Below are 24,911 nucleotides of genomic sequence, written 5' to 3'. Positions count from 1 at the left end.
ATTTTCAACCAAGGTAGCACCAGGGGGGCGGTTGAAACAGCTTGTTAGCATGCTGATGTTAGCATTTAGCTCGAAGCATAGCTGTACCTAAATACAGCTCCCCAGAGCTTCAAGCATCGACTCTAGTCTTTTTAATTTCACAATAATATCAATGTAAAGTGGCCTTTAACCTGGATTGTCAGTCCGTTGTCATCACTCATCTGACCCCTATCGTAATGATGTCACTCCCATCTGTCAGGGGACACTGCCTGCCTGCCAAAACCTCTCAGAGACTGACCCACTTTCAAAAAGAGAAAATGCACGTCATCTGTCTTCAGAAAGGGAACAGGCTAAATGGGTGAGTAATTGTCTTGAAAGGTGTCAGAATCATATTCTGATTATACAAGACTGCTGTGTTCTCAGCTGGTTAGATTTACAACCATTGCTTCCCACTCATTTTAATCCAGTGTCCACAGACTAGAGTGGAGATTACAGCATGATGACTCACTAGTCTGATGCCTTATGAACCGAGAGGTCATGCTTATGCAATTTAAGATACACCACCATATGGCAGAGCAGAAAATGGAAATGCAGTAATCATGGCTGAGATGGCAAGTGTTAGTTTATTTAATCAGCTTGTTCTTTTATTTTCATTTAATATGGGTAGCTGTTATGTAATGACTGTAAGAAAGCATTGGTGGTTTGTGCAGGCAACATTTGCTCCGGCACTGACCCAGTTTCCACTGGTGTAAGGGCGCAGATGACTTTTTACAGCTTCTTAGAGATCCCAGTAAAGTGGATCTAATGCACTTTACATTGTCAGCTCCACAACCCAAGGGACGTCTGAAAATACAGGCAGAGAGAGCTTTTACGTAAGATGAGCTGTCATGAGAACACTGCTTGGTTGCACTTGGCTTCAGACTCGATATTTTCCCTTTTATTAATTTATGTGAACATCTTGTGCAAATGGGCGCTCCCAGTCTTTGCTAGCATTGAACAGAAGTCTTACATAAGACAAACTTTAACAACTGTCCCTGTTTAGTCTTTTTCTCCCCCATTACAAACATGTCATGCCAAAAAAAAAAGTCACGAGTCACAACACGGAATTTATCATGCTTTAATAATAAAGATACAAGGACATTGGATGTAAACCACCAGTATTGCACATAGCTCAGGCACATAACAAGTGTCAGTTGCTTTGAAGCATCAACTTATTCTATGAACAATACACAGGCTGTACAGAATAAAGCTCTACTCCCAGGGAGGAAAAAAATATATACTTCTTCACAAAACAAAACAGTGAACTCACATTAAAGCTTTGGCTGAAGGTTTAAGGTTTCTTTTTGAACAATAACTCCGTTTTCGAACCCATCAAACAAACACTAACATTCAATCTTTCAACTCCTACAAATCTCATCGTAACATAAAGAAGTTTTTTAAACAAGGGGACAACCAGGGACACCACAGGATGATGATAACACATAACCATCTACCCAGATGATCAGCTTATACATGTAAATGATAAATAAATACATAAATAACCCCCTTCATAAATAATCCCTTTCATGTCACCATTTTGCTTCAATCATGGTAACTGTACAGTGCAAAGTAACAGTGTTGGAACCAAAATAACTGCATTGATATCATCAAGTGTTCAACAAAAATGCAACACATCTCACGAATACTCTTGAAAAGATGCTTAAGTGCTTTTAGTTCAAGGTTAGGCGTGTGCATGCGAGGTGGAAGCCTTTACGCATCCGGCCTGTCAGCAACATGACGAAGAGAGTGCAATCCCATGATGCAACAGCCCCTGATAAGAGCAGCGATGTTGTACACCGGAGCGCTTCCATCCACACCATGCCGCGAGTACAGCCATGCCACCGTGGGTAGCACCGGGGCTGCCACTGCGACCAGATCCACCAGGAAGCTGTTGCTCCAGTAACGCTTGCTGACCACATCCAGTCCCGGTGACAGACAAGGCTCCTCTTCACCGACGCTAAAATCCAGCTCCTCCATGAACCGTCGGCTCTCGGCAGGTTCATAGCAGCACATGCCGGAATCTGTGGAGGTGTCGGGGCTTTCTGGGGGAGCAGGACTGGGCATGGTGGATGGGGGAGGTGTTGAGTTGGGGAGATTGGCAGCAGTGGTGGAAGTGGAGGTGGGTGGGTTAGGGAAACCTAGAAGACTGCTGGAGGCTGACAGAGCTGTGTCCCCCGCTGTGGCCCCATGGAACTTGAGCAGCTGGAGGAGCAGAGCCTGCAGGTCTGGAGACATGGGCATTATGTCGGTCTGGATTTCTTTATCTTCTGTGTTTTGCTGTGAAAGTGGGCTCGAGGAGACGGTGAGGGTGGTGGAAACTGTGTCTGGTGGAGCTGGTGGGGGTGCAGTAGATTGATCAATTGACTGTCCCTCTTCTGAAAGTGCAGACACCCCAGGCCCATTCTCTGTCCCTGCGCACAGCTTGCCGCTAGAGTCCTGACTAAAATCTACCGCAGTGGACATAAAGACCTGCTCCAAAATGTCTGCTCTGTTGGCCATCTCGTCATTTACCAGCAGCCCGCTGTCCGCCATCGCCTCCGCCCCTTGAGTTCCCAGCTCCATCCCACCCTCCTCCTCCCCCACCATCTTCTTCCCACCACTATCAGGGCTGTCACAGATGAAGTCCAAGGTGTTTTCGTCTTGGAGGTTGGTGCCACTCTGGGCAAGCTCCATGCTTTGCAGCAGGGACTCCAACTTCCTGTTCTGGATGTTGATGTCAATGAAATACTTCTGTATTCCCTTATCCTTCTCCATCAGGCTGCTCTTCATTGTTTCCACCACCTGACGCAGCTGCTTGATCTCTTTGCGAGCCTCTTTGAGGGACAGCTGAGCCTCCACCCGGTGACACTCCTCTTCAATCCAGTCTTCCCTCATTCTGCCAAGCTGAGCCTTCAGCTCCTCCACCTCTGTCTCTCTAATAAAGAGGGAAGATAATGTCTAGAGTTAGGCTACTTAAGGAATAGTTTGACATTTTGTAAAATATGTGTATTAACTTTCTTGCCTAGAGTTAGATTGGAAGATCGATACCACTCTCAGATCTATATGCTAAAATCTGAAGCTGTGGCCAGCTGCCCATTAGCTTAGCATAATGCGTGGCTGCAGTTAGCTCAAGGAGACTGAGAGGTCATGACAAGAAAGTGTTTGATATGAAGCTGTTTAATTCACAACTTGTGGAATGTTGTTTTTAGCCGGCTAGCCATTCTTTCACTTGCAGGGTATACTTACAACCATTCCCACACAACTTCCAATCTAACGGATCCTCCAACGTTCTTATTTTTTGTTAAATCTGTGCAAAAACTGAAGTGAAAAGATAAAAGTGCCAGTAGCCAGATTGTGTTTCATGTTTACAGAGCCAGGCTAGCCATTTCCCTCTGTTTCCAGTTTTATTCTAAGCTAAGCTAAGTGGCTGTAGCTACTTTTCTAACAGATAAACTAGTGGTACGAATCTTCTCATCTGACTCTCCAAAAAACAAGTAACTGCCGTAATCATACTTTATAAATAAGTAGCCTTGTTTATCTTATGCACAGGGTATATTTCTTGCAAGATATAACTTGCTTAGCATCATGCTGTTTATTTAGCCTATATAATAGTAATTTCCCACTGGGTTCACACTTTCCAGGGTTTTATCTGTTGAGCAGAGCAGCAGTGTGGCATTACGTCACAACCACGGTTTCACTTTCCCCCCAGTGTGTCCACTATCATCTTTCCTTAAAGCCATAAAAAGCTACAGATACAACCGCAGGGGCTTCTGTGCTGCTAAATCTGAACTAACCTGTCACGGACTCTGTTCTCAGACTCCATCAGTTTGGTCTTCAGGTGTCTGATGGCCACTTCCTTCTGCTGCAGAGGGGTGAGATACTGCTCCGGGTTCGGGGGTCTGATTCCATGGTTGTCCCCACAGGAGTGGTAGCGTCCCAGATTCGCTCTTCTGTCGGTTAGAGAGATAATTACATTGGTTAAAGGCCATGCGTACCCCTTCTAGCCAACATTGTCCATCAGTTCCCAATTAGACATTTTGAAGCAACAGCAGAAAACAAACCCATTTGACGCGTACACGTAAAATCGTTTCCCTGCAGATGCTAATTTGTCTGGCTGAGAGAGTGCTGTCAGGGCAGATGCTCTCTGAAGCCTGGAATTACTGTCTGACACAGGATTATTGGCATGTAGACTAGAGGCAAAAACCCCCGAATGCTGGTTTATCTAAATACAAGCACAGTCGGCAAGGAAAGAAATCACCTTACTGGGGGGAAAAACTTAATCTAGAAGCTAATTGCATTAGCATTCAAATGCCCTTTGCATGTCCTATGATCAGTGTTTTATCGTCCTCAAAGAGAACTGATAAAAGGATTCGTGTTGTTTCGGTGGAGGATGAGTGGGTGGATTTGGACAATATGCAAAGCAGTATGTAAGCCCCTCTTTTCCACTAACACAATATCCTAGCAACCTGCGATACTTGAGGCTTTCATGTGAACGCTCTGCATCCCTGCCAGAAATAGAAACAGCCCAGGAGAAGGTAGCATGCCAGAGGAAAGGATGTCACATGACTCTTCGGAAAGCTGACAGCAAGGTGTCCTCAAGTGACAAGAGTGGAGGGTTATAATACATTTATGGAAGCTGTAAATATGAGATAAAAGAGGGCAGATTCTGCGACTGCATAAAAATTCAAAAGGCTGTGGGTTGAATTTTTTTTTTTTTCCATTTATACTGCTGAAAGAGGATTTTTAGGTTAAACCGTACGCAGGGCTAAGCTGCCAACAAGCACAGAGCCCCATTACCTTCCAAGTAACACACAGCCTGGAGCACCATGTCAGAAATTCATGGTGGTACCAAACACTTGTGAGCTTCAGGCTATTCAATTCACACATCAATTCTGCCGTTTTCAAATATTTATGACCTCGTTCTCTCCTTCAAACCAAGGTGAGTTCACTCTAATCCTGTTATGAATCGGATGCAGTGAGTAGGGTCACGGTCTGGGCACCATATTCAGACATTTGCTATATTAAATCCTCATTAATCCCAACCACAGCCAAACCATGACCGATATAATCCCAGACGGCTGCAAGAGAGTAAATGATAAAACAGTCTGAGCTTAATCCAGCCACCGCCCACTCGCTCATCGTTCATTCTGCGCATGAGCCTGAGCCACAGTCCAAATCTCTCAAGTCTACAAAAGCTACTTGTTTCTCCCTTAAGCTGGAAAGATTTGCATTTGTAATGAATGTGGAGAAATGTGGAAAGGTTAGACATGACCAGAGGGTCACATGACTGATCAACCACTCTTTCTCCCTCAACATTCCAACCAGAATCTTTGCTCTGTGATTATTAATAATGCACAATATGAGAGCCATGTTTTGTACCTGGAGGTGGGGCTGGAGTTACAGCTGCTGCTGTTGGTTGAGGAGGCAGCTCTAGGGGGAGTCCTGTAGGGAGCGTAGAGCTCTGCGTCGCGGTTGGCTGTAGGGCTCCCGGCTGGTTTGAACACTGGGAGCGGTCTGATGTGAGTGCTGCGACTTAATAAAAGAAAGCATTAGGAAAGCAATGCATTTGTTAATTCCAAAAAGGTAGGAGAAATGAAATGGTTAATGCATGAATGACGCCTCCATTTTAGCTACAACTGTCTTGTAGTCTGGGGCTGTGACCCCAGCAGATCATACAGATGATTATATGAACCTCATACCTGCGTGAAGAAACTCTCTTTCCAGCTGAAACGGAGCAGAGGCTCTCCCTGGCCTTTAGGCTGCCTGTGCTGCTGGAGGAGCTAAAATCTGCCTCACTACCTGCAGGGAGAAGCATCACCGCATTAGCATGCAAGCAGACCAGAAGCAAGACTGTATAATTTTGAAAGGTGATATAACACCATCTTCTTTCTCAGATGAAAGTTGAATACATAAGAAATAAAACACACCACAGGGTGTTTGATGCTACAGCCTCACCTGATCCGGTATGATCAAGTGGTGGCTAATGAGCAAACATTATTGTTGGCAGACTTGATGTATGTTGTGTATTAAGTCAGTTTGCTGACTTTAGAATATCTCTATAATATGCACTATATTTAAAGGGAATACATCACCCTCCATGACCATTTGTTAAGTTTGTTTTTCTTGCATACCTCTGATGAATGAGGAATTCAAAAGCAGAGAAAATTCTTGATGAATCAAAGTCATCGAGGATTGTGTTTAACAGCAAAACTATCAAAACATTGATTTACAAAGTCTGACACAACCCGTGCAGTACAATCCAAATTTCATTTATCCAGCTGTATGCTCAGTACTGCCAAGGGGTATGACTAAAACCTTACCATTTAGAACTGAAGGGAAAGTGAAACTTATCTATGGTCTGTTCAACACCAGACTCCATTGACAAAAACAGTAATTTTGCCTCGCTGAACACGCTGGGCTACTGCTGCCTCAATCAGTTAGTTGTGCGTGTTATTGTGTGACTTTGGGGATTTAAAGAGTGAGTTGAGATTCACCAAAGTCGCACAATAACATGCCAAATGGTTAAAGCACTAGACGACCAGCAGCTCCAGTACTCATGAAGGTAAAATGACTGTTTTTGTCAGTGGAGTTCAGCTTTAAACAGAATATTGATTTTCTGTGGTTGGATTCTTAGTACACTGGAGGCATGCACAAAAAAAAAGTTTTCTTTTTCGGGGATTCATTTAGGGGGTGAAGTATTCCTTTAGCATTTCACAGTTAAAATGCAGTTGTACACACATTGTGCCTCACTAATGAGGCACAATGTGTTGTTGTTGTTTCCTGCTTGTGGTCTCATACCACTCACTCTCAGGCGTTGCTGTTCAGTCTCCTTGAAGCCTCAACGTTCAGCCTAACATGAACAGATATACACTCTATCTCTGTGTTATCATGGAAACACACTGGGTCCAATTTTACTGTTACTAGTCTCTCCTTTAGTAAGCACCATCTAAAATATAGGCCCGTTAAGATTCATTGTAGAATAAAGCATCATGTTACAGTCTCTGTAAGCAGGACTTAACATCAAGTCTCCCTGATGGAGGGACGAACTACATATAGGCTGATATATTCTCATATAACAGCTTTCGGATGGGCTACTCCCCACAGTCCATACCCTTTGTTGGACTAATGTGAGTTTAAAGAGCAGGGCACGCAGACCATCTCAAACTCAACTGTTAAATCACAAAAAATGGCCACTAAATATTGTGTTGGAAGTTTTAAAGATTAAGTTCAAAGCCATACCTGAGTAGCATCTTTTGCCGTCAAACAAAACCATATTATGTGTCCAGTGATGACTGTGACAAATAAAATTGTTCAAAACTAAGTGATCCTCCACCGCTCTGTGAATCGACTAAGGGTCTGTGCACATTCAGTCTAGTAACCTCCTACTAATCAGCCTAATTGGCTAAGCTCCCAAACCCTTTACTCATCCAATCAGCTTTCTTCCTCATTTTGACTCATGATCAAGCAATTTTTTTTCCTTCCCTAGATGAGAAGTGTGGAGATTTCATGATGAAGACTGGAGTGCCCTGTTTCTAAAATATAGTATATGTAAAGAGAGCACAGATGCACAGATGACAGTTCCCTCCAGTTATTATTCCCCTCTCGCGCAAGCAGCTGCTTCCCAGCCAGTGTTTGTTGAAGTCAACATAGGAGAGAATCTGCTGGCTGCTGACATGTCACAAATACAGTTATTGTACTTTGGTCTTTGGGGAACCACTGGCATGCACATGTATACGTGCATGCAGTGTGCTGTGAATAAGCTGATGTAGAATTAACACACAAATCAGATTATTTCACACTGAATAGGATCAGCTGATAATACTGCAAGACTGTGGTGAAGATTTCAAATGTTGATCCTCATTCTGCTTTTTCTGGAAGAAAAATCAACAACATTTTCATGTTTGTATATTTATTAGTGTGTTCTTCACCTCTGGTTTTCATGGCCGACCTCAGCTCTCTCTTGTGCCTCTGGGTGCTCCGTGGTTCGCCGCTCCACTCGGCCATCACCCTCACCCTCTTCACTTTGGTCTTGCGCTCTGGGAGTATCGGCGATCTGTGGGCACTCTGCTCTGAGCCTGACGGGGTTTTGGAGGGGGACACAGACTGACTAGTGGGGCAGCCGGTGTCATCTATTGTAGACAGGCACACAGACAGTAATAGCCAAGAACAGGCAGCGTGGGGCAGGCAGCGAACACAGGCAGTCAATCAGAGCTCAAGGTTCAGCTTGAGTGTTATCTGACAGATAGCGCCACAGCTTTCACAACAGCTACTCGCTCTCAGAAAGTAGATGTCAAGTGCTTGCGTGGTTGTTTACACAGTGCACATGCACACAGTGTACGTATACACAGGTACACTCTGGAGTGTGTCATTAGCTCTGTTTGTTAGCGGGGGCAATTTAGGAGAACATGAAATAAACATACTGAATTTTTTGTTTGAGGTTGCATTATCCAGTAAGTTAAAATCAACTCCACTCTATTAAATACTCTAGAAATTACCATTCTGCATAATGAGTACTTGAACTTTTGATACTTTAATTACATTTTGCTGATCATACTCCCTTACTTCTACTTAAGCAGGATTTTTAATGCATGACTTTTACTTGTAGTGGAGTATTTTCACATTGTGGTAACATACTTTTACTTCAGGATCTGAACCACTCTGCCACCACTGCTTGATCACTGGTATATTAAGAATTTAATGTTTACCCAAGCAATCGAGAGCACTGCATTACAGTCTTGCACCTGACAACCTGGCGTTCAAAGTATCTAACACTTTCGTGAACATGAACTCAGCTGTCCTCAGACCGGAGCCGAACTTCTTACCTGAGCAAAAGCTGTTGGTGCTGATGGTCCTTTTGGAGTGGTCGGAGCTGACATCACACTCCTTCCCCTCCTCCTCTGAAAAAGGTGAATCGGACAGAGGTGAACCTTTGTCCTTTGCTCGGAAGGGGTGGAGGACCAAACGGGGGATGCGGCTGCGGGGGCTTCCTTTCTCTGGTGACTTCTTTTCCTGTTTGAAGAAACATCTGTCAGAGTTGCAGGCAGGGATGTAGCCCCCCACATGAACTCAGTGTATCATCTTTTTCATGATGACAGTATTTTCAAATTATAAAAGATTCAACTTTGTTCATATCTCATATGGCCTTTTCCCATATGATTATAATTGTGTGTCACATTTTTATCATCTTCTTTTTACTGCATTGCTTAAAGCCACTTCTCTTTGGAAAAGACTCATTCAACATGCAGAAACCTATCAGCAGTGACCAGAAGCAATAAGACTCACCTCATATTCTTGGAACGGTCCCATTGTGCTTCACGTAGTGTTTTCCCCTGTTAAATGAAAAAGCGGAGAGAAATTAGGTAAGGCATTTTTTTCTTTGGTCTGTGTATGTGGCAGGGTTTTGACGTGGCGCTCGCACCAGACAAGGGCCCTCTGTCTGAACTCTGTTAGGTCACTAAATCCCTCCCACCACCGCACACATACACACACACACATCCTGCCTGGTACAGATGGCACAAGCACCCCAGAGCCAGCTGTGACCAACACACACTGAATTTATGACCTCATAAAACAAATTCTGCACGTCTGCACAGCCAAGTGCATTTTTAAATCAGAATTTGTAAAGCTCTTTAAAAATCAAATGAAGGCAAATGAATATAACAGCAAAAACAAGTAAAAAGGTACAAAATGTGAGAACTAGAGAGCATCATGTGACAGCATCACACCAGCCATGAGGTCGATTTGCAGTTTAAAATGGCCCCTTCCCTGACTTCTGGCATCTCGCTCAGACCGCACCCATCTTCAAACTCAGCTCAATTTTGGGACTACTATCGCATTGATATAATCTGTCTACATACAGTTAGACATATAAACACCTGGAAACAAGCTAAAAACAGCTTCTGTGGTAGTTCCTACCACAAAAAGTGTCTCCAGGGCCACATGTCGCCATGATGACACACACACAGACTCACAAGGTAAAACAATACCAGCCCCGCTGTTGTGGCTGGTAGCAAGTGTCCATAGCAATACAGTGGGTTAAACACAGCGGCGCTTTGAACTGAATGCTGATTTCTGCATGCTTATGTGCTCGTAGTGATAATGGTAGCATGTTGACATTTAAAAGGAATATGTTTAATGTCTTAGCCTAGTGTGTTAGCATGATAATATTTGCGAATCTGCAAGTACAACTGAGGCTGATGGGAATTTCATTAGCTTTGCATATATGAATACCTTTGTTGTCATTGTAAATGTACAACAGGATTCAGTGGAGGAGCACTAAGCAGGTGTGTCTAAATGGGCCACCATCTTGTATTGTAATCATTGTATTTGGTCATGAACCAAAGCATTGGATGAACAGAAATTTTAGCCTGAAAATGTCCCTATCGATCTAATAGTTGCTGAGATATTTCAATAAAAACCAAAAATGTAAACCCCATGGTGGCAGTAGAGGAGAAGTCGGGGGTTCTTCCAAGTCATGAGGATATATTGTCTGGGAGCCATGAATGTTTACACACAATTTAATGGTAATCCATCAAGTATGCTAAGATAAATCACTGAATAGGTATAAACTTTGCTACTTTGGTGCTAGATGAAAAGTCAGAAAAGTCAAATTTATTATGGGACCATGTACATTATTGGCAATTTTTCCAGTAGTTGTCGAGGTATTTCACTCTGAATGACAAATGTCAGCCTCATGGTGGCAGTAGAGGGGGATCACCAAAGTTTTTAGGATCCATCCTCTGGGGACCATGACTGTCTGTGCAACATTTTGTGCTAATACATCTCACAGCTGTAAGTTTTTTCCAGTCTGGACCATATTCATGGGCCGATCAATAGACAGATGCTGCCATAAAACAGCATAAAAGATAAGACAAGTGTAAATTCATGAAATGGATAGATTTAAAATAACTCTTAACTCTTCTGTGTGTGGGTTCAAAGAGTAAAGAGTTCAGAGTCTACACAGATACAGCTATGAGGAAGAAAGATTGGCATTACTCTTTTCATATTCTGTCTCAGCATCAGTCATTTCAGATTAAGATGATCAGATGAGAAGACAGTAAAAGATGAAAGGTGTCCAACTTCAGTATATCACTCTGCTAAGCCAAACTCCACTGACTCTCCTTATCAGGCTTCTGTGCCAAAACTGTGGGGCTGCCTGCCAAAAGCTACAAAGTACTTCTAGTATTGAGATATAATAGATGATGGAGGAATAATTATATCGTCTTTTAAAATATGGTCTCGAGAAGAGATGAACTCTTGTCAAAAGTTTTCATTCTGTACATGAACATTTAAACAAGGACGATATTTTATTGATGCGTTAAAGCTAAATAATGCAGAGTTTCTCTCATGCCTGAATAAACTTTACACAATCACTTCACTTCCTCTCTCCTGTTGATTTGCCTAAGGGGGTCAGTTGAATAAGTGCATGCGTGTTTTCTTTTTTTGCGTTGGGAATGATGTAATTGACCCCAAGGCCTGTTTGCTGATGTCGCATCAGTGAACCTGTCTTCCCTTGCTCCATTCAGATGTTGCCCTTTTTTTTTTAATTTTGCCTCCATCATCAGGCTTCTCCAAACAATCCCCAACCAATAACAGAAAGATATCACCACTTGATAATCTAATATAAGCCACGTTCCCTGTATGAGCAGCCCAGACTCGCTCAAAATCCTCTTTCTTCAAACCACAGAGGCCCAAAGAGGATTGCAAAAATAGAGCAAAGCCTCGTGGGGATCAAACTCAAACCTCCTTTTATCGAACTCAAAAATAGATTTGAGTTCTGGGTGGCCTGCACCACCTTGCCTGCAGTTTTACTTTCATTTTCAGGCATCCACATCATCATACTGTAGCACTGCAAAGCTGCCTGGCACGCTGGCACAGCAGACTCAGACTATAGGCACCAGGCAGGGCAGAGCAACCAGTGCCGTGCCCTAGCAACAGTCTTAGCAACTGAGGGAAAACGCTGCACGAAGGACTCCAGCTAGACTCGACCAATTATGTGTAAATCTGCACAGAGTGTAGGCTTCTGCTGCTCATCCTGAGACGCCGTCCTTCACTGAGGAAAAATATCTAGAGTGTGTCGAGGTGGTGTGGGGGTGTTTGCCATTCAGCTGTACAGTGTTTTTCTCAGACTGAATGAACACTGTGTCCTTGAGCCAATGTGTGTGAGCTTAGGGAGCTTTTGTGTATACTTATCCAAGTACCACTGACTTACATTTCAGCTGTTTGTAGCATATGATTATTGGAATTTATCTACAATATTTTAGCAGATCTTGCAGTGCAGTAAATCAATTTTAAAAAACAAGGTTATAAAGCCATGGTGATGGATGTTAGAAGACATTGTTCAATAAGCCTGGAATGATTATGTACACTAGTAAAGTGCTGGAAAAGAAATCAGACCTGAGGCGAAGGCACAGGGCAGAAATAATTCAATAAACAGGGTGTGGTAGAGAGGAGAGAGTGGGGTGAAGATTTTTATCTCAGGAAGTGACTTTTATTAATTCATGCAACTATGAGCAGCCTGGTGAAGGAAAAGCAGGAGGGCGGTGACATCAGAACATGAAAAATAAAGAGACAGAGATCAGATAGCCTGCAGCGTCCTGGAGCCAAATCGAAAGGGAATCGTGTTTTGTTATATGTTCTGGTGCTGGGATATATAATTTGATGATACTCAGTCAATACTGTCAGCGTGTAACCTGAAACCTTGTGAGATGCTTGGACATAGATGCCTGTCCATACATGCTACCTGAAAGTAGATTTCATCCTAACTGTGGTGATATTTTGCCAGTTTCCAATGCATTTGCGCCTGTGAAGTAGGATTAAGCATTTGGTCCTGCACCAAAGTCCGCTGCTTGACTCCAGACAACATTGATTGGCTACCCACTGTGCGACAGGCTAAGCATTATCTAAGTTGCAAACACAGGATTTTCAGCTCTCTTAAGCATGACGAGCTCCCAAATTACCTGCACGAGCCATCACTCCAACAAACATAAAAGTGCCCTGAAAGCAGATGCACTGGTAAAGGAGGACTGACAGTGGGATGCTGAGATAAATGTGTACATGACTGATAAACAAGCCTTTAAGCCTCCACCGGAGCTATTTCCCACATCCAGATGGTCTACTTTAAAAAACAGCAAGGAGTGGGCGTGAATAATAAATTCCGTTAATCCATCCCAGTCTATGTGCTGTCTACTGTCCATCATGCACATCTCACTAATATGAAGCTGTTTATTCCTTTCTGATATTAAGCCCATGATACACTTACTCTATTTGGTCCATTGACTTGATTGCTAGGAGGCTTTAAGTTGAGTAATCTCTGTGATGACGACATTTGATGCTCACTGATGAACTCCTAAGTGTCTGACTGTTGTTAGCAGCTTTGAGAGGCGTGAGCTTCACTAAGCATCTATCTTCAAATACTCCATTTTTTATCATTATGCCGTGCAGGATGTGCTCTGGAAATGTTAAGATTTCATGGTTTTTGAGCAGCACGTCATTTGCAACACTTTTTCTGAGCTCATCAACCCTTAAAACAGACTGCATCTTCACTGCATGGTGTCATGAGTGATCACCCTGACTTACAGGAATCAGTCCTGGGAGCATGAAGCAAACTGAAACCAAAACCAACACTGACAAAATGGTTTCCTGATAGTTTCCAGAAGGCTTGTGCCAAACATAAAAACACAGCTGACTGCTATAAACTCCACAAAATAAGTCTCATATTGTGGCATCATATTGTTCCACATAGAATCTGTATGGTGCTAAAAGTCTTTAAAAACACATCAAATTCTCATAATAAACGAAAGGTTAATTTTTCTTAAAGAATATCAGCCATCAAACAGAGCCAATGCTGTAACCAAGGAAAACAGACCCTCCCATGTGTTCACGTGTTTACATGCCTCCCTTTGTTTTCAGCATCTCACTTCAGAGCTATTTTCACTGTTAATAAAAGCTGGTGATATTTTCGTGTCTTCATATCCCCTGGCAGTGACAGCATCCCGCCTTCAGAAGGCTTGTTTTATATTTTATCATGTTGTTTTCAGTGATGGGGATTTTGTTTTGTTTCATCTGGCGCCCCCACACTTGCTGAATGTTTTTCTCCCCGGGAGATGCCTCTAGAATAAAGGATCTATAGGATGTAACCAGTGGTGATGTAAACATCAGGCTGCACACCTCATGTGTCCACATTTCACCCAGAACCACCCCAAACATGTATGATGTGTGCGTGCGTTTGGATGAATCGACAAAAAGACTGGCTCCTTAACTTGTAAACAGCTCCTCCTCAGCCCACCTGCTCCCACCCTGCCAACACTTTCACTTCGTTTTTTAACTAATACTCATCATATATTGGTTTGAAATGATTTAGAAAGGACAATGAATGCAACGCTTGCCTGGATGTGTGATGGTGGCTCCTCTCAGAAGGATGCGCGTCAGGCGGTGAAGCACAAAGGGTCGTTCCGTTGCTGGTGCTCCGGCGGTGCCAGCCTCCGCTCTGCTGTGAGGATGTCGGGTGGAGGAGAGCTGTGTGCAGACTGAGGACACACACGATTGGACAAGGAAGCGAGACCACTGACGGTGCACGCACAATATGACTCCCATCCCAAGTGTGTTACATAACGCGCGGGGCATTACTTAACCACGCACATATAGAGCCATAAGCTGCGGACAGGCCTACATATAGACTACATGCACTGACATGTTCACATGGGAATCTGGCATGAGATCAGCATCAAAACAACATGCTTATCAATGTATGATGTGAGTCTGTGTTTCATCTTACAGTGCCATTTTACCACATAACATATGCCTCACAAATTCACATTATAATAAATGTGCTCATCACCAAAATATATCTTATATTTTACAATTTCTATCCAAACATTTCTTGCATGGATTTATGGAATAAATGTCATCAAAGCCATGCTGCTGACTGACGCACATCTTAAGGATGCCAGCTAAAGTGCACAGCATGACATATAGGCCTGGCATATGTTCACACACACGCAGAGGGTTCGTGTGTGCAGTGATGTGAGTGTGTGTTGACCTCCTCTCAGTGTCAGAGCGAGTTTGCTCTCCATGGTGCTGAAACCAAGGAGGTGGGTGCTGCTCCTGTCCCGATTAATAACTATTCACTGTATGTTCCAATTTAGTGCCTGCGCTTTGAATGCCATTTCATCACAGTGGCGGCATCACTTACAGATTCTGTATTATAGAAACATCAGATGTGCATGAGCAACTGCGCCATTGAGTAGGGAAATTGAAGCCCATAGCAGGAGTCAAATGGCGTATTATGCATGTCTATGAAATAACCTGAAGGCCATACAGTTAATGATGTCATCGCTTGCATCATCATGCGCATCAAACAGGGTTCTGAAAGGCCCTGGACACTGGGTGGTACTGACTGAAATGTCAGCATGTGACTTATGAGAAACAGTTTGTTTTTATATCACTGAGGCCCTCTGCTGGAACAGCATGATGCATACAGCAGGCTGCAGGTTAACTATAAATGGACTGACATAAATATCCCTGTCCCTAGGTCCTATCCACAGTTCATCACATCCGCATTTTTGTGACATCTGTGTTGCCAGTGTGTTTTTTTCTTCATTACTGCCCTTGTATTCTAATTATAACTTATATAATATTTCTATTGCGTGTTACTTTCTTGTAAACTCTGTCTCATCTGGACATTATTTTATCTTGCCTCTATGTGGGATACAGATTTCTACCTTTGCAATGTACACATTATCTGCTTAGTGGAATATTTAACACCTAACACACTATGACACCGTTTGAAAATTAGATGAGGTCACATCACATGTTAAATAAATTACAAATCTGTCTGTTGATTGCACATCTATCCTTCTGGTTCTCCAGGCGCAGCCCTGGTGATGCATTCAGGTAACATGGAGGTAACCTATATTCTGCAGTGAACCCTGGTGTCTCTGACCTCCTGAATAGTGCCTTCTGGCCATGAGGAAATGCCTATACACAAGTGTTGGGAATCATATTAAAAAAAATACTCATTTTCACAATTTGATATGTCAACCTCATAACTTAATTGTCACTAACATGTTTGCTTTGCTTTAAATGAAAATCAGACGTTTAAGTCCGTGCTTGAAAGCAGATCAGCACTAACAGACGTGGTTAAATCATTTAAACAAGGGAGCACTGACCTATACTGTACAGTTGATCTGTTTTAACATTAGTCACACAATCAGATCTTCCCACAGGACATGAACGCCGCACTTGTCCTCGTTTCCCTAAAAGGGAGACACCGGGTTGTAATAAACACCAATGTCCACTAGAGGTCACTGGTGTCATTTGAAACATGTTTGATGCATTTGAACGTCTCCACACATCAGTGCTGGATGTTTTGGGTTTACTGTGATCACATCTCCAGGTTACATTTAAATGCACCAGACCTCTTCCCTCAGTTTATCGCAACATGTGTCTGTTTCCGAGGAGCTGATTCTCTCCTCACATCATGCCATCCGCTCAACATTAAAACACACACTGACATTACATCTGCCTTGTTATATTATCCATGCCATAGGATTTAGAAATGCTTCCTCTGATTAATGTGTCACACTCAGTTGCAAAATTCATGATGTTTCTTTAAAGATTAGCTGCTTAATGATCTCCCTGTGCACACATTGTTGTCAGTCTATCTGTGCGTAAAATCTAATCTAATCTGATCTGACATGTCCTTGGAAGCTCCCAGACTTTGTGATAAGGAGCACTATAACTCTGTTTAAGTGTATGTGAAAATTCTGTGGACCTATATCTGCTTTGGTCATCTTTATAAACTTGGCAGTAACAGAGGTAGCTCCATGCTACTCAGGATATTTGGGCTTTTAGTTTTATCTGTCTACAATATTTTTTTAAGGACGGAGCAAAGTTGATAACAGTTAAGGCTAATTTCATTGTAGTTTGAGTCGATTATTGATATCACAATTCAAGTTAATGTCACCCTAAATATAGTAAATCATAAATCTCTGGTGTAGATAAGTTCAGCAGTTGGCGGCTAAAGCATCACCAACAAAAACTTTCCCACATGGACTCTTGTGCCTGTATCTTGTGGCGGTCCGTTGGCGACTGTTAGGAGGTCTGTGACATGAAATTGTTTGGGAAGCCCTGCACTGAGCGACCATGTGGGCGTGTTTCTTTCGGCCCAACAGTCTCCGCTCTTGTGTGGAGTCCAGAGCGCAAAACGCATTTCTTCTGGTGCGACCGGAGGGCGCAAAAGTAGCAGTTCTCCGACCCTGACGCACACCATCTCCGACTCCGGCGGCCCCCCGAATCCAACTTCACTGAGCGGGAAATAAAGAGTTTCTAAAGATCTCCCGGTGACTCTTCCAACCATGGACGCATCTCGACTCGTAACGCTATATCTGGGCCTGCTCCTTGTTTTCCTTGGGAATATACCGTGTTTCCAGTCTGCTGCTATCATCTCTCCCTCTGCGCCGAGGAGAAACAAGGGAGCCCGGATCTCTCATCGGGACGGACAAAGGTCATCCAAAATCCTAAAAGACATCTTCGCGTCTTCGCATCCTATTGTGGGCCATCACAAAGAAGACCCAAAGGACGCTATTGTGCCGCATGAATACATGCTCTCTATATACAGGACATACTCGGCTGCAGAGAAGCTCGGACTAAACGCAAGCTTTTTCCGCTCCTCTAAATCTGCCAACACCATAACAAGTTTTGTGGACAGAGGAACAGGTTGGTTTCAGTCCGGTGCCAGCTCCATCAGCTCATTCTTGCATAATTCTGTGGCACAGTTTTTCATCAACTGACTGGTGTAACATTCTTGTTTAGATCTTTATAAAATGTGGCTAAAAACTGCAGTCAGGCATAAAAAGTACAGAACAACTTTTACGCACGTTTTAGATCAGGCAAAAATAGCGTGCAAATGAACTTTTATGCGCACAAACTATCAATATATCACACAAATGAGTGCTAAACAAAAGAAATGTTTTGAAAACGGCATGATTATATGTTGTTTATGAGCAGTTTTGTGATTGTATTTGGATGTGTTTGGCGCACAGCCGCCGAAACATGTAACATTTTCCGAGTATTAACTTATATTGCATTTAAATTAACCTCTGGGCAACACGACAGTAAAACACTAATTAAGGCGCTCTCTAAATGAAGGCTGTAAATCACTGTCGGTGCAGGCTGCAGCAAAAACTACTCTGCTCCCAACCTCCACGTGAATACACAGGAAACTTTTCCAGTTATGTGAGAGCACTCGGTGGTTGTTTCATTTTCGATTTTTTTTTTAAATTAATCCCCAAACGCAAATACTGCAAATGTAACCCCTAAACATTTAAAATACACACGGAGTTTAAAACCCCCATATAAGGCACATATTAAAAAGTCCAATCAGGTGCCATTATGGTGCCCTGTTTGGCCAACTTGTGCTGACAAAGGGAGCTTGGGGGCCATGTCAGAGCGGGTCGGTGTGAGAAGCAGGTGTTTGGGTCAGTTAACATGTGTAACCAAGTGATCTGACTGGCCTGCGAGGACAAACACAAACTGATAAACACAAACACATCCAACACACACAAGGGGACATAAACCGAGTTAATCTTTGTAGGAAAAATAAAAGCTATCTTTGTTTGCGTTCCCTGAAACACCCCGAGACTATGCGCTGCAAAAAATATCCATCATGAGGACTTGGTTAGTCCAGAGTCGGCTGCTTGAATCATAGTATCATCTGCCTACTTGGAGAGGTGCAACTGCAATTATGTCAAGTGCAAATTAACTTATTTATCAAGATTTATGTTCAGTGAAATGCAATTTGTAAAAACTTATCAGACGGTTTGATACTTTTTGCTTTTAAATCCTAAATGCATTGAACATAAGTGGTGTTCTCTCACACAGCTGTTCGTTTTCAGAAAAAAAGGAAATTTTTTTAGGATGAATATGAAACTAAAAGGCTCGTCCATGTGGCCATTTCTTGCAGTGTGAACTGATTTGATAGGAAAAACGCCTCACTTTCTCCTGTGATTCTGATGTGATGTGTCACTGGCTCTGACCCCGAGCTGGACCCTCTGAGAGCTGCTTGGCATCGAACGGCTGATTAAAGTATTTGAACTCGGTGATCTAATTGAGTGTTCATGTCATAACATATCAAACACTGTCTATTCTCCCATAATGACCCAGCTCGGCCGCGATGGGCACATCACCAAAAAAACGACGAGGAGGGAGAGAAAAAAAAATGAAAGAGCACTTCCTCCGCTGTGAAGTGGTTCGTATTTTTACTGCGGAACCTCCCTTTGCGACCGCCACTTTAATTACGGAAAATTATTTTTCTTCCCGTTCTTTCAGCTCAAGCGCCTTTGGTTTCTTTTGGGAGTCCTCCCAGCATCCCCTAAGTGTTGCATTGCATTAACCTGTAGAATGAACCTCAGCTGGGAGTTTTCGTTATTTAAATCGCCTCCATCAGGAAAGAAATACACATGGGGGCAGCCTTTTCTGACGCGTAAAGTAACAGGTTTTACGTCTTTTTACGCATTATTCATCCACGCAGAGACAGGTTTTACTGAGGGCTCTTATGATCTACGGCTTCTCTGGCTTTCACACTTTTGTAGGTAAATGAAATTTGCTTATAAAACGAGGCAGGGTGTTTCCTGCAGGTCAGAAAAGCCAAGATCAGAAAAGAATAACCCGAATCTGAAAATTACTTTTGGCACTTGGGGTAACTCATTAAAGCGCAGATGGTGCAGCCCGGCCTCTCTCTCTCTCTCTCCCTCCCTCTCTCTCTAAACAGAGGCATAGATGACAAAAACATGTTTTGCATTTGTTCAAATACAAGCAACAAGGTCAAACAAAAGTGCACAGGATGCCGTTTTAACCAAGCAAAAAACTCCACCGCACTCTCCCCCCAATTATCCACTGTCAAGCATCTTACGCGTAATGGAAAGAATTGGCTTTTTACATAATAATGACATTAAGAAAACGCTCTAATTTTTTTAAACTGTCAACACGAATATCTTTCAATAATTCCAGCAGTGTGTTCAGTCAGTCAGTCAGTCAGTCAGTCACTCTGTCAGTCCGTGCAGGCGCGTTTTAAGGGGGAATGTTGTCGTTGGCAGGATGAGATGAAATATAAGAGGGGAAGTGCTTTAATGAGGAAGTTGGGAATTCAGAACTGTTAATTATTTGGTGAACTTGTATTCGATTTGTTTGAGGTCTTATAAAAAAAGAGAAAGAAACCTAATGCAGACCATACGCGCAAAGTCACTGAAACGAGCACAAGGTTTCAATCTGCTTTTTACTGTGTGACTCGGCAGGGTTCACGGAGGGAAACTGACAACTAGATTCAAATATCTCTTCAGAACAAGTTTTACAAATTATATCACTGAGGTGTTTGGACGTAGACATGTCACTTTTATTTTATTTTTTATTTTTTAAACGTTCAGAAATGGAGACACCATGTTTTTATTTTATGAGGAAAAAAAGGACCACAGATCGTTCATCTCTCAGCAAGTAATTAAATCCCGCTTTTAGGATTAAAACCTCATGTTTTTATTAAGTGGGAAAAATGTGACATTTAAATGAAATGATCTCACGTATCCCGACGGCATTAACGTATTTTGAGAAAAATCACTATTTTAATGATAAATTCTGTCACGTTTTACTCAATAAAAATATTGAAAAATGGAAACACAGGAAATAAAACAATTATTTCACTCTTTTTTGATGATTTATTTCCAGTTTCCATAAGAAAAAAAAAGATATAAAGGTAAAATGCACCAAAATAATTTATTATAAGTGGTTGTTTTGGAGCAAAACCAAGAAAATGTTCACTGTGGCTGCACTTTAATAAGCTCTAAACTGCAGCTTGACATGCACGATAACATATGCGAAACGTGAATCTTTTTGATCCAAAGTGTATCCCATTAAAACACAGATAACATCAGGATTTCCTTGTCAGTTAAACGCAGATATTCGATGTGTTTTGTAAACGCCTTTTCATGCATTGTCCCACAGTGTTATATTCCAATCTCATTGGTCCGCCTTGGTGGAATATTTGCAGGCCTCCTGGGTCTCCAGCAGGGAATAATGCATTAATTGTGTATTGTTCAGTTGAGTGTACAGTATGTCGCCTTTGGTCCGTTGTGTCTGGCAGCACCCAGGGGCCTTCACATCACTAGGCCCCTTGTTTTTTTTCTTTTCCCCCCCTTTGCCTTACAACTCTGCAAGAGTTCTCAAAAAAAAGAAAAAAGAAAACTAACCACATTTGTGATGTTCAGACTCCTGCTTACATTTAAGAGCTTTAGAGACTGTAAAGAAGGGAAAGTTTGCTTCCACTCTGTCAAAGAGCTGGAAATTAATAATCAGTCTGTCATCAAGTGAAATGAAAGCGGAACTATTTTCATTAAAACAAGCTGGCTTTGATTAAAAGTAGCGTGGCATATGAGATTCGCCAGATTTTACTGGATTATTGTCAATGTTATATCAAAAACGAAAATTGGCACTATAATGGCATTGGTGGATAAATATTGTTTGGAACAAGTGAGATCAGATCCTTCATGTATATGGCATAAACAGCGTGTGCTTTGCTTCACAATATCATTTCAAGTTGTTCATGCGCAACAAATCTGCATGAAATGAAATCAAGAAACTTTGGGAACTACAGTTTTACGCAGGAAGCCTCAGAGCAGACTCTACAAACTTAAACCTCATCCAGCCTTCAGCATGATCAGAGATTTTATTATCAGGATGATTCTGTTCTAATGTAATAAAATCAAAGTAAATTAGCGGGAAATAATGTTCAGAGTGGGTTGAGAAGTATAATACAGTCATGGATTGAGGCTGCGCAATCAGCAGACGTTTTCACCAATAATAAACGTGGTGTTAGCTGTGAGTTTTTTTTCATTCTCATCCAAACTGAGGACTTGTCAGCTGTAGTTTGTTCCAGGCAGGTTCAGGGTGGACATTTGAAAAACAAGAGAGAGAGAGAGAGAGAGAGAGAGAGAGAGAGAGAGAGAGAGAGAAGGCCTCTGTGGGAGAATGTGAGTCCCCCTCCCTCCCTCCTCCATCCCTCTGAACACTGTACACCCTAAGTGAATCTGACTGCAATTATTTTCTTCTTTTATCCTTGCAGACGATCTTTTGCACTCTCCTCTGCGAAGACAAAAGTATCTGTTTGATGTCTCAACCCTTTCAGACAAAGAGGAGCTGGTCGGGGCGGAATTAAGGATATTTAGGAGAGCGCCCGGGGATTTGCAGACTTCCCTGCAGACGACGGGCCTCTACGACATCCAGCTCTACCCATGCCGCTCGGACAGACTGCTGGACTCTCGGTCCCTGGACCCGCTGGACTCCACCAAGCCGGGCTGGGAGGTTCTGGACGCGTGGGAAATGTTTAAAGCACACCAGCATCATTATCACCACCCCCATCACCATCATCACTATCAGCAGGGGAACCAGCTCTGCTTCCAGCTCCGCGTCACTCTCCGCAAATCAAACACCGAGGTGGACCTGAGGCAGCTGGGGCTGGACAGGAGCGGCCGGTCCCAGCAGGAGAAGGCCATCCTGGTGGCCTACACGCGCTCCAAGAAGAGGGAGAACCTGTTCAACGAGATGAAGGAGAAGATCAAGTCGCGGAGGTCGGTGGGTGAGAAGGAGGAGGCGGTGATGGTGGTGAAGGCGGCGGAGGAGGAGGGGTTGTCGCTGAGGGGGGTGAAAGGAGAGGGGCCTCGGCGGCGGCGGAGGACGGCGCTGAGCAACCGGCACGGGAAGAGGCACGGGAAGAAATCCAAATCCAGGTGCAGCAAAAAGGCGCTGCACGTGAATTTCAAAGAGCTGGGCTGGGACGATTGGATCATCGCGCCTCTGGATTACGAGGCGTACCACTGCGAGGGGGTGTGTGACTTCCCCCTGAGGTCGCACCTCGAGCCGACCAACCACGCCATCATACAGACGCTCATGAACTCCATGGACCCCAACAGCACCCCGCCCAGCTGCTGCGTCCCCACCAAACTCAGCCCCATCAGCATCCTGTACATAGACTCAGGCAATAACGTGGTGTACAAACAGTACGAGGACATGGTGGTGGAGCAGTGTGGGTGCAGGTAGCGGTCCTTATTCAGAGAGAAAAACTTTAAAAGACAGAAAAATCAAAGATAGGTCTTGATGGGTCCCATGCAGGTTGAAGAGTCCTCACAGGTCTGAAATGCTTTGACGCATGACGCGCTTTGTCTTTATTCAAAAGGGATGCACACTAAAGGCGATATCTGCTATTTATTCAGACTCAGTACAGTCACAGTAATTCACACTCTCTGCCTTAACGTGTTACGCCTTCATTCCCATCCACGCAACAAGTGATCACTCATCAAACAGGCTTTTGTTTCCCGGAGAGTGAGACGTGTCCATATGGCACAAGGGATGGGTACAAGGCGAGATGGGGAGCCTATTGAGACCGACTGTGCACCTGTTCGTGCCGAGGCCAGAGGACAGTGGGCTTTGCCTGTCAGCGCTTTGTTGTCAGCTCTGCCGTGTGATCCTGCCAGCCAGGCCGGACTCTTTTGGGTATGTGCATCCAGGCCGTAATTGCCACTGTCCAGCTGGAGTCATTACAGGCCCGAGCAAGTGCCTGTTTTCCAAATAAAAGGGGGTGAATGTCTAATCTACCAAACACACACACACACACACACACACACACACACACAGACTGGTCTGAGGAGAGGAGATAAGATGGTTGGTGGTAATGCCTTCAAGAGATTTTTGCCTTACTGGAGACCAGTTGAAGAGGCGCTGGGAGAAGCGTCGTGCGCCTTTGCGGACAGAAAGGACACAAAACCAGACTTGTGCCTGACTGGGGCCCTGTTGTACAAAAAAAGCACACATTACTGAGGCGAACTTTTTGCTCAAAAGTCTGCATCTTTACGAAATGCACTTCCACAACTGACTGCGCCAAGGACACGCGGTCAGCGAGAGAGTTTGTCTTCTCTGATGATGACGAAAATATAAGAAAGAAAAAAGACTCGCAAACGAGACGATATTTAAATGCACATTAGCTTTGAATGCACTGCTGTTCATTTTTTTTTTTTTTTTGAGTTGTAAATATTTGTACAGTCGAAAACTTTACAAAGTGCAACGAATGAAGAAATGAGAAAACGGCATTTCTTTGTAAATATACAAAATGCACTCAAATCGGTATAATTTCTATTCTATAATTATTTTATTATTTGTGATGTACAGAGTTTCATGATAATCATATATTTCTTACATTGATAAGAGTAATTTAAGGTGTATTCGATATTTGTCTTTTTGCAGAGGGTGGAAAATACCATTATTAATGTCTACCTCATAATTGCATATAGGATTTGAGTTTTGAGGTGCATTCAGTTAGAGTGTAAAGAGCTTTTACAATGATATATAAGATCATTTATATACATATATTACTGGATAATATTCCACACCATTACTGTACAAATAAAATTCAAAACAAAGTCGACCAGTCTGGTACTTCTGATGATTAATGTCACCCTTCCTGCATTCATGTCATTCATTTTAAGTGTATTTAAGAGAGTTTGACTTCCCTTTAAAAAAAAATAAGGACAACAATAAGAACGATTTGAAGCATTTCTTTATGAGGACCAAGAGGCCAGAAAATTGTCTTTTTTATCAGTGGATTAATTAAATGATTTTTTAAAACGATGTTGGCCCAAATAACTTTCTATATCCGACTCTCAAACCTTAAACCATGCCATATTGAGAAGACGACAACAACAAGAACAACAAAACATATATTTGTCTAACTATGATTGCATATGTGCTGAAACATCTTGAAACACACATGCAGCACACTAAATGACCTTTTAAGAAACATTACTAAATTGTAGCAATTTTAAACTATTCCATGCATAGGTGTAGATTTCAGGGGGGATGCAGGGGACACGTGC

General features: G+C 42.9%; 2 protein-coding genes across 6 annotated transcripts; one reads left to right on the top strand and one right to left on the bottom strand.

The window, feature by feature from the left end:
- Positions 1 to 1,082: 1,082 nt before the first annotated feature.
- Positions 1,083 to 14,533, bottom strand: sybu (syntabulin (syntaxin-interacting)). Of its 5 annotated transcripts, none has more exons than XM_033641136.2 (8): positions 14,385 to 14,533; positions 9,280 to 9,326; positions 8,820 to 9,006; positions 7,926 to 8,072; positions 5,697 to 5,796; positions 5,377 to 5,529; positions 3,792 to 3,947; positions 1,083 to 2,932 (listed from the first exon to the last, which is right to left on the bottom strand). In XM_033641136.2, exons 2-8 carry the CDS (start codon positions 9,301 to 9,303, stop codon positions 1,729 to 1,731), a joined length of 1,971 nt encoding a protein of 656 aa, XP_033497027.2. In that variant the 5' UTR covers positions 9,304 to 9,326; positions 14,385 to 14,533; the 3' UTR covers positions 1,083 to 1,728. The 5 variants fall into 5 exon arrangements, with proteins under 5 accessions (XP_033497027.2, XP_033497025.2, XP_033497026.2 ...); XM_033641134.2 differs by having other exon boundaries at positions 7,926 to 8,126; positions 14,385 to 14,526; XM_033641135.2 differs by having other exon boundaries at positions 5,377 to 5,523; positions 7,926 to 8,126; positions 14,385 to 14,522.
- Positions 14,534 to 17,174: 2,641 nt separating this feature from the next.
- gdf6a (growth differentiation factor 6a) lies at positions 17,175 to 24,493 on the top strand. Its single transcript, XM_033639950.2, has 2 exons — positions 17,175 to 17,715; positions 22,109 to 24,493. The coding sequence occupies exons 1-2, from the start codon at positions 17,355 to 17,357 to the stop codon at positions 23,080 to 23,082; spliced, it is 1,335 nt and encodes a 444-aa protein (XP_033495841.1). The 5' UTR covers positions 17,175 to 17,354; the 3' UTR covers positions 23,083 to 24,493.
- Positions 24,494 to 24,911: the final 418 nt, after the last annotated feature.

Source organism: Epinephelus lanceolatus, chromosome 10, assembly GCF_041903045.1.
Source record: "Epinephelus lanceolatus isolate andai-2023 chromosome 10, ASM4190304v1, whole genome shotgun sequence".
NCBI classification, from domain to species: Eukaryota; Metazoa; Chordata; class Actinopteri; order Perciformes; family Serranidae; genus Epinephelus; species Epinephelus lanceolatus.
Note: the sequence above shows the minus strand (reverse complement) of the source record. Positions and strands in the feature narration are given on the sequence as shown.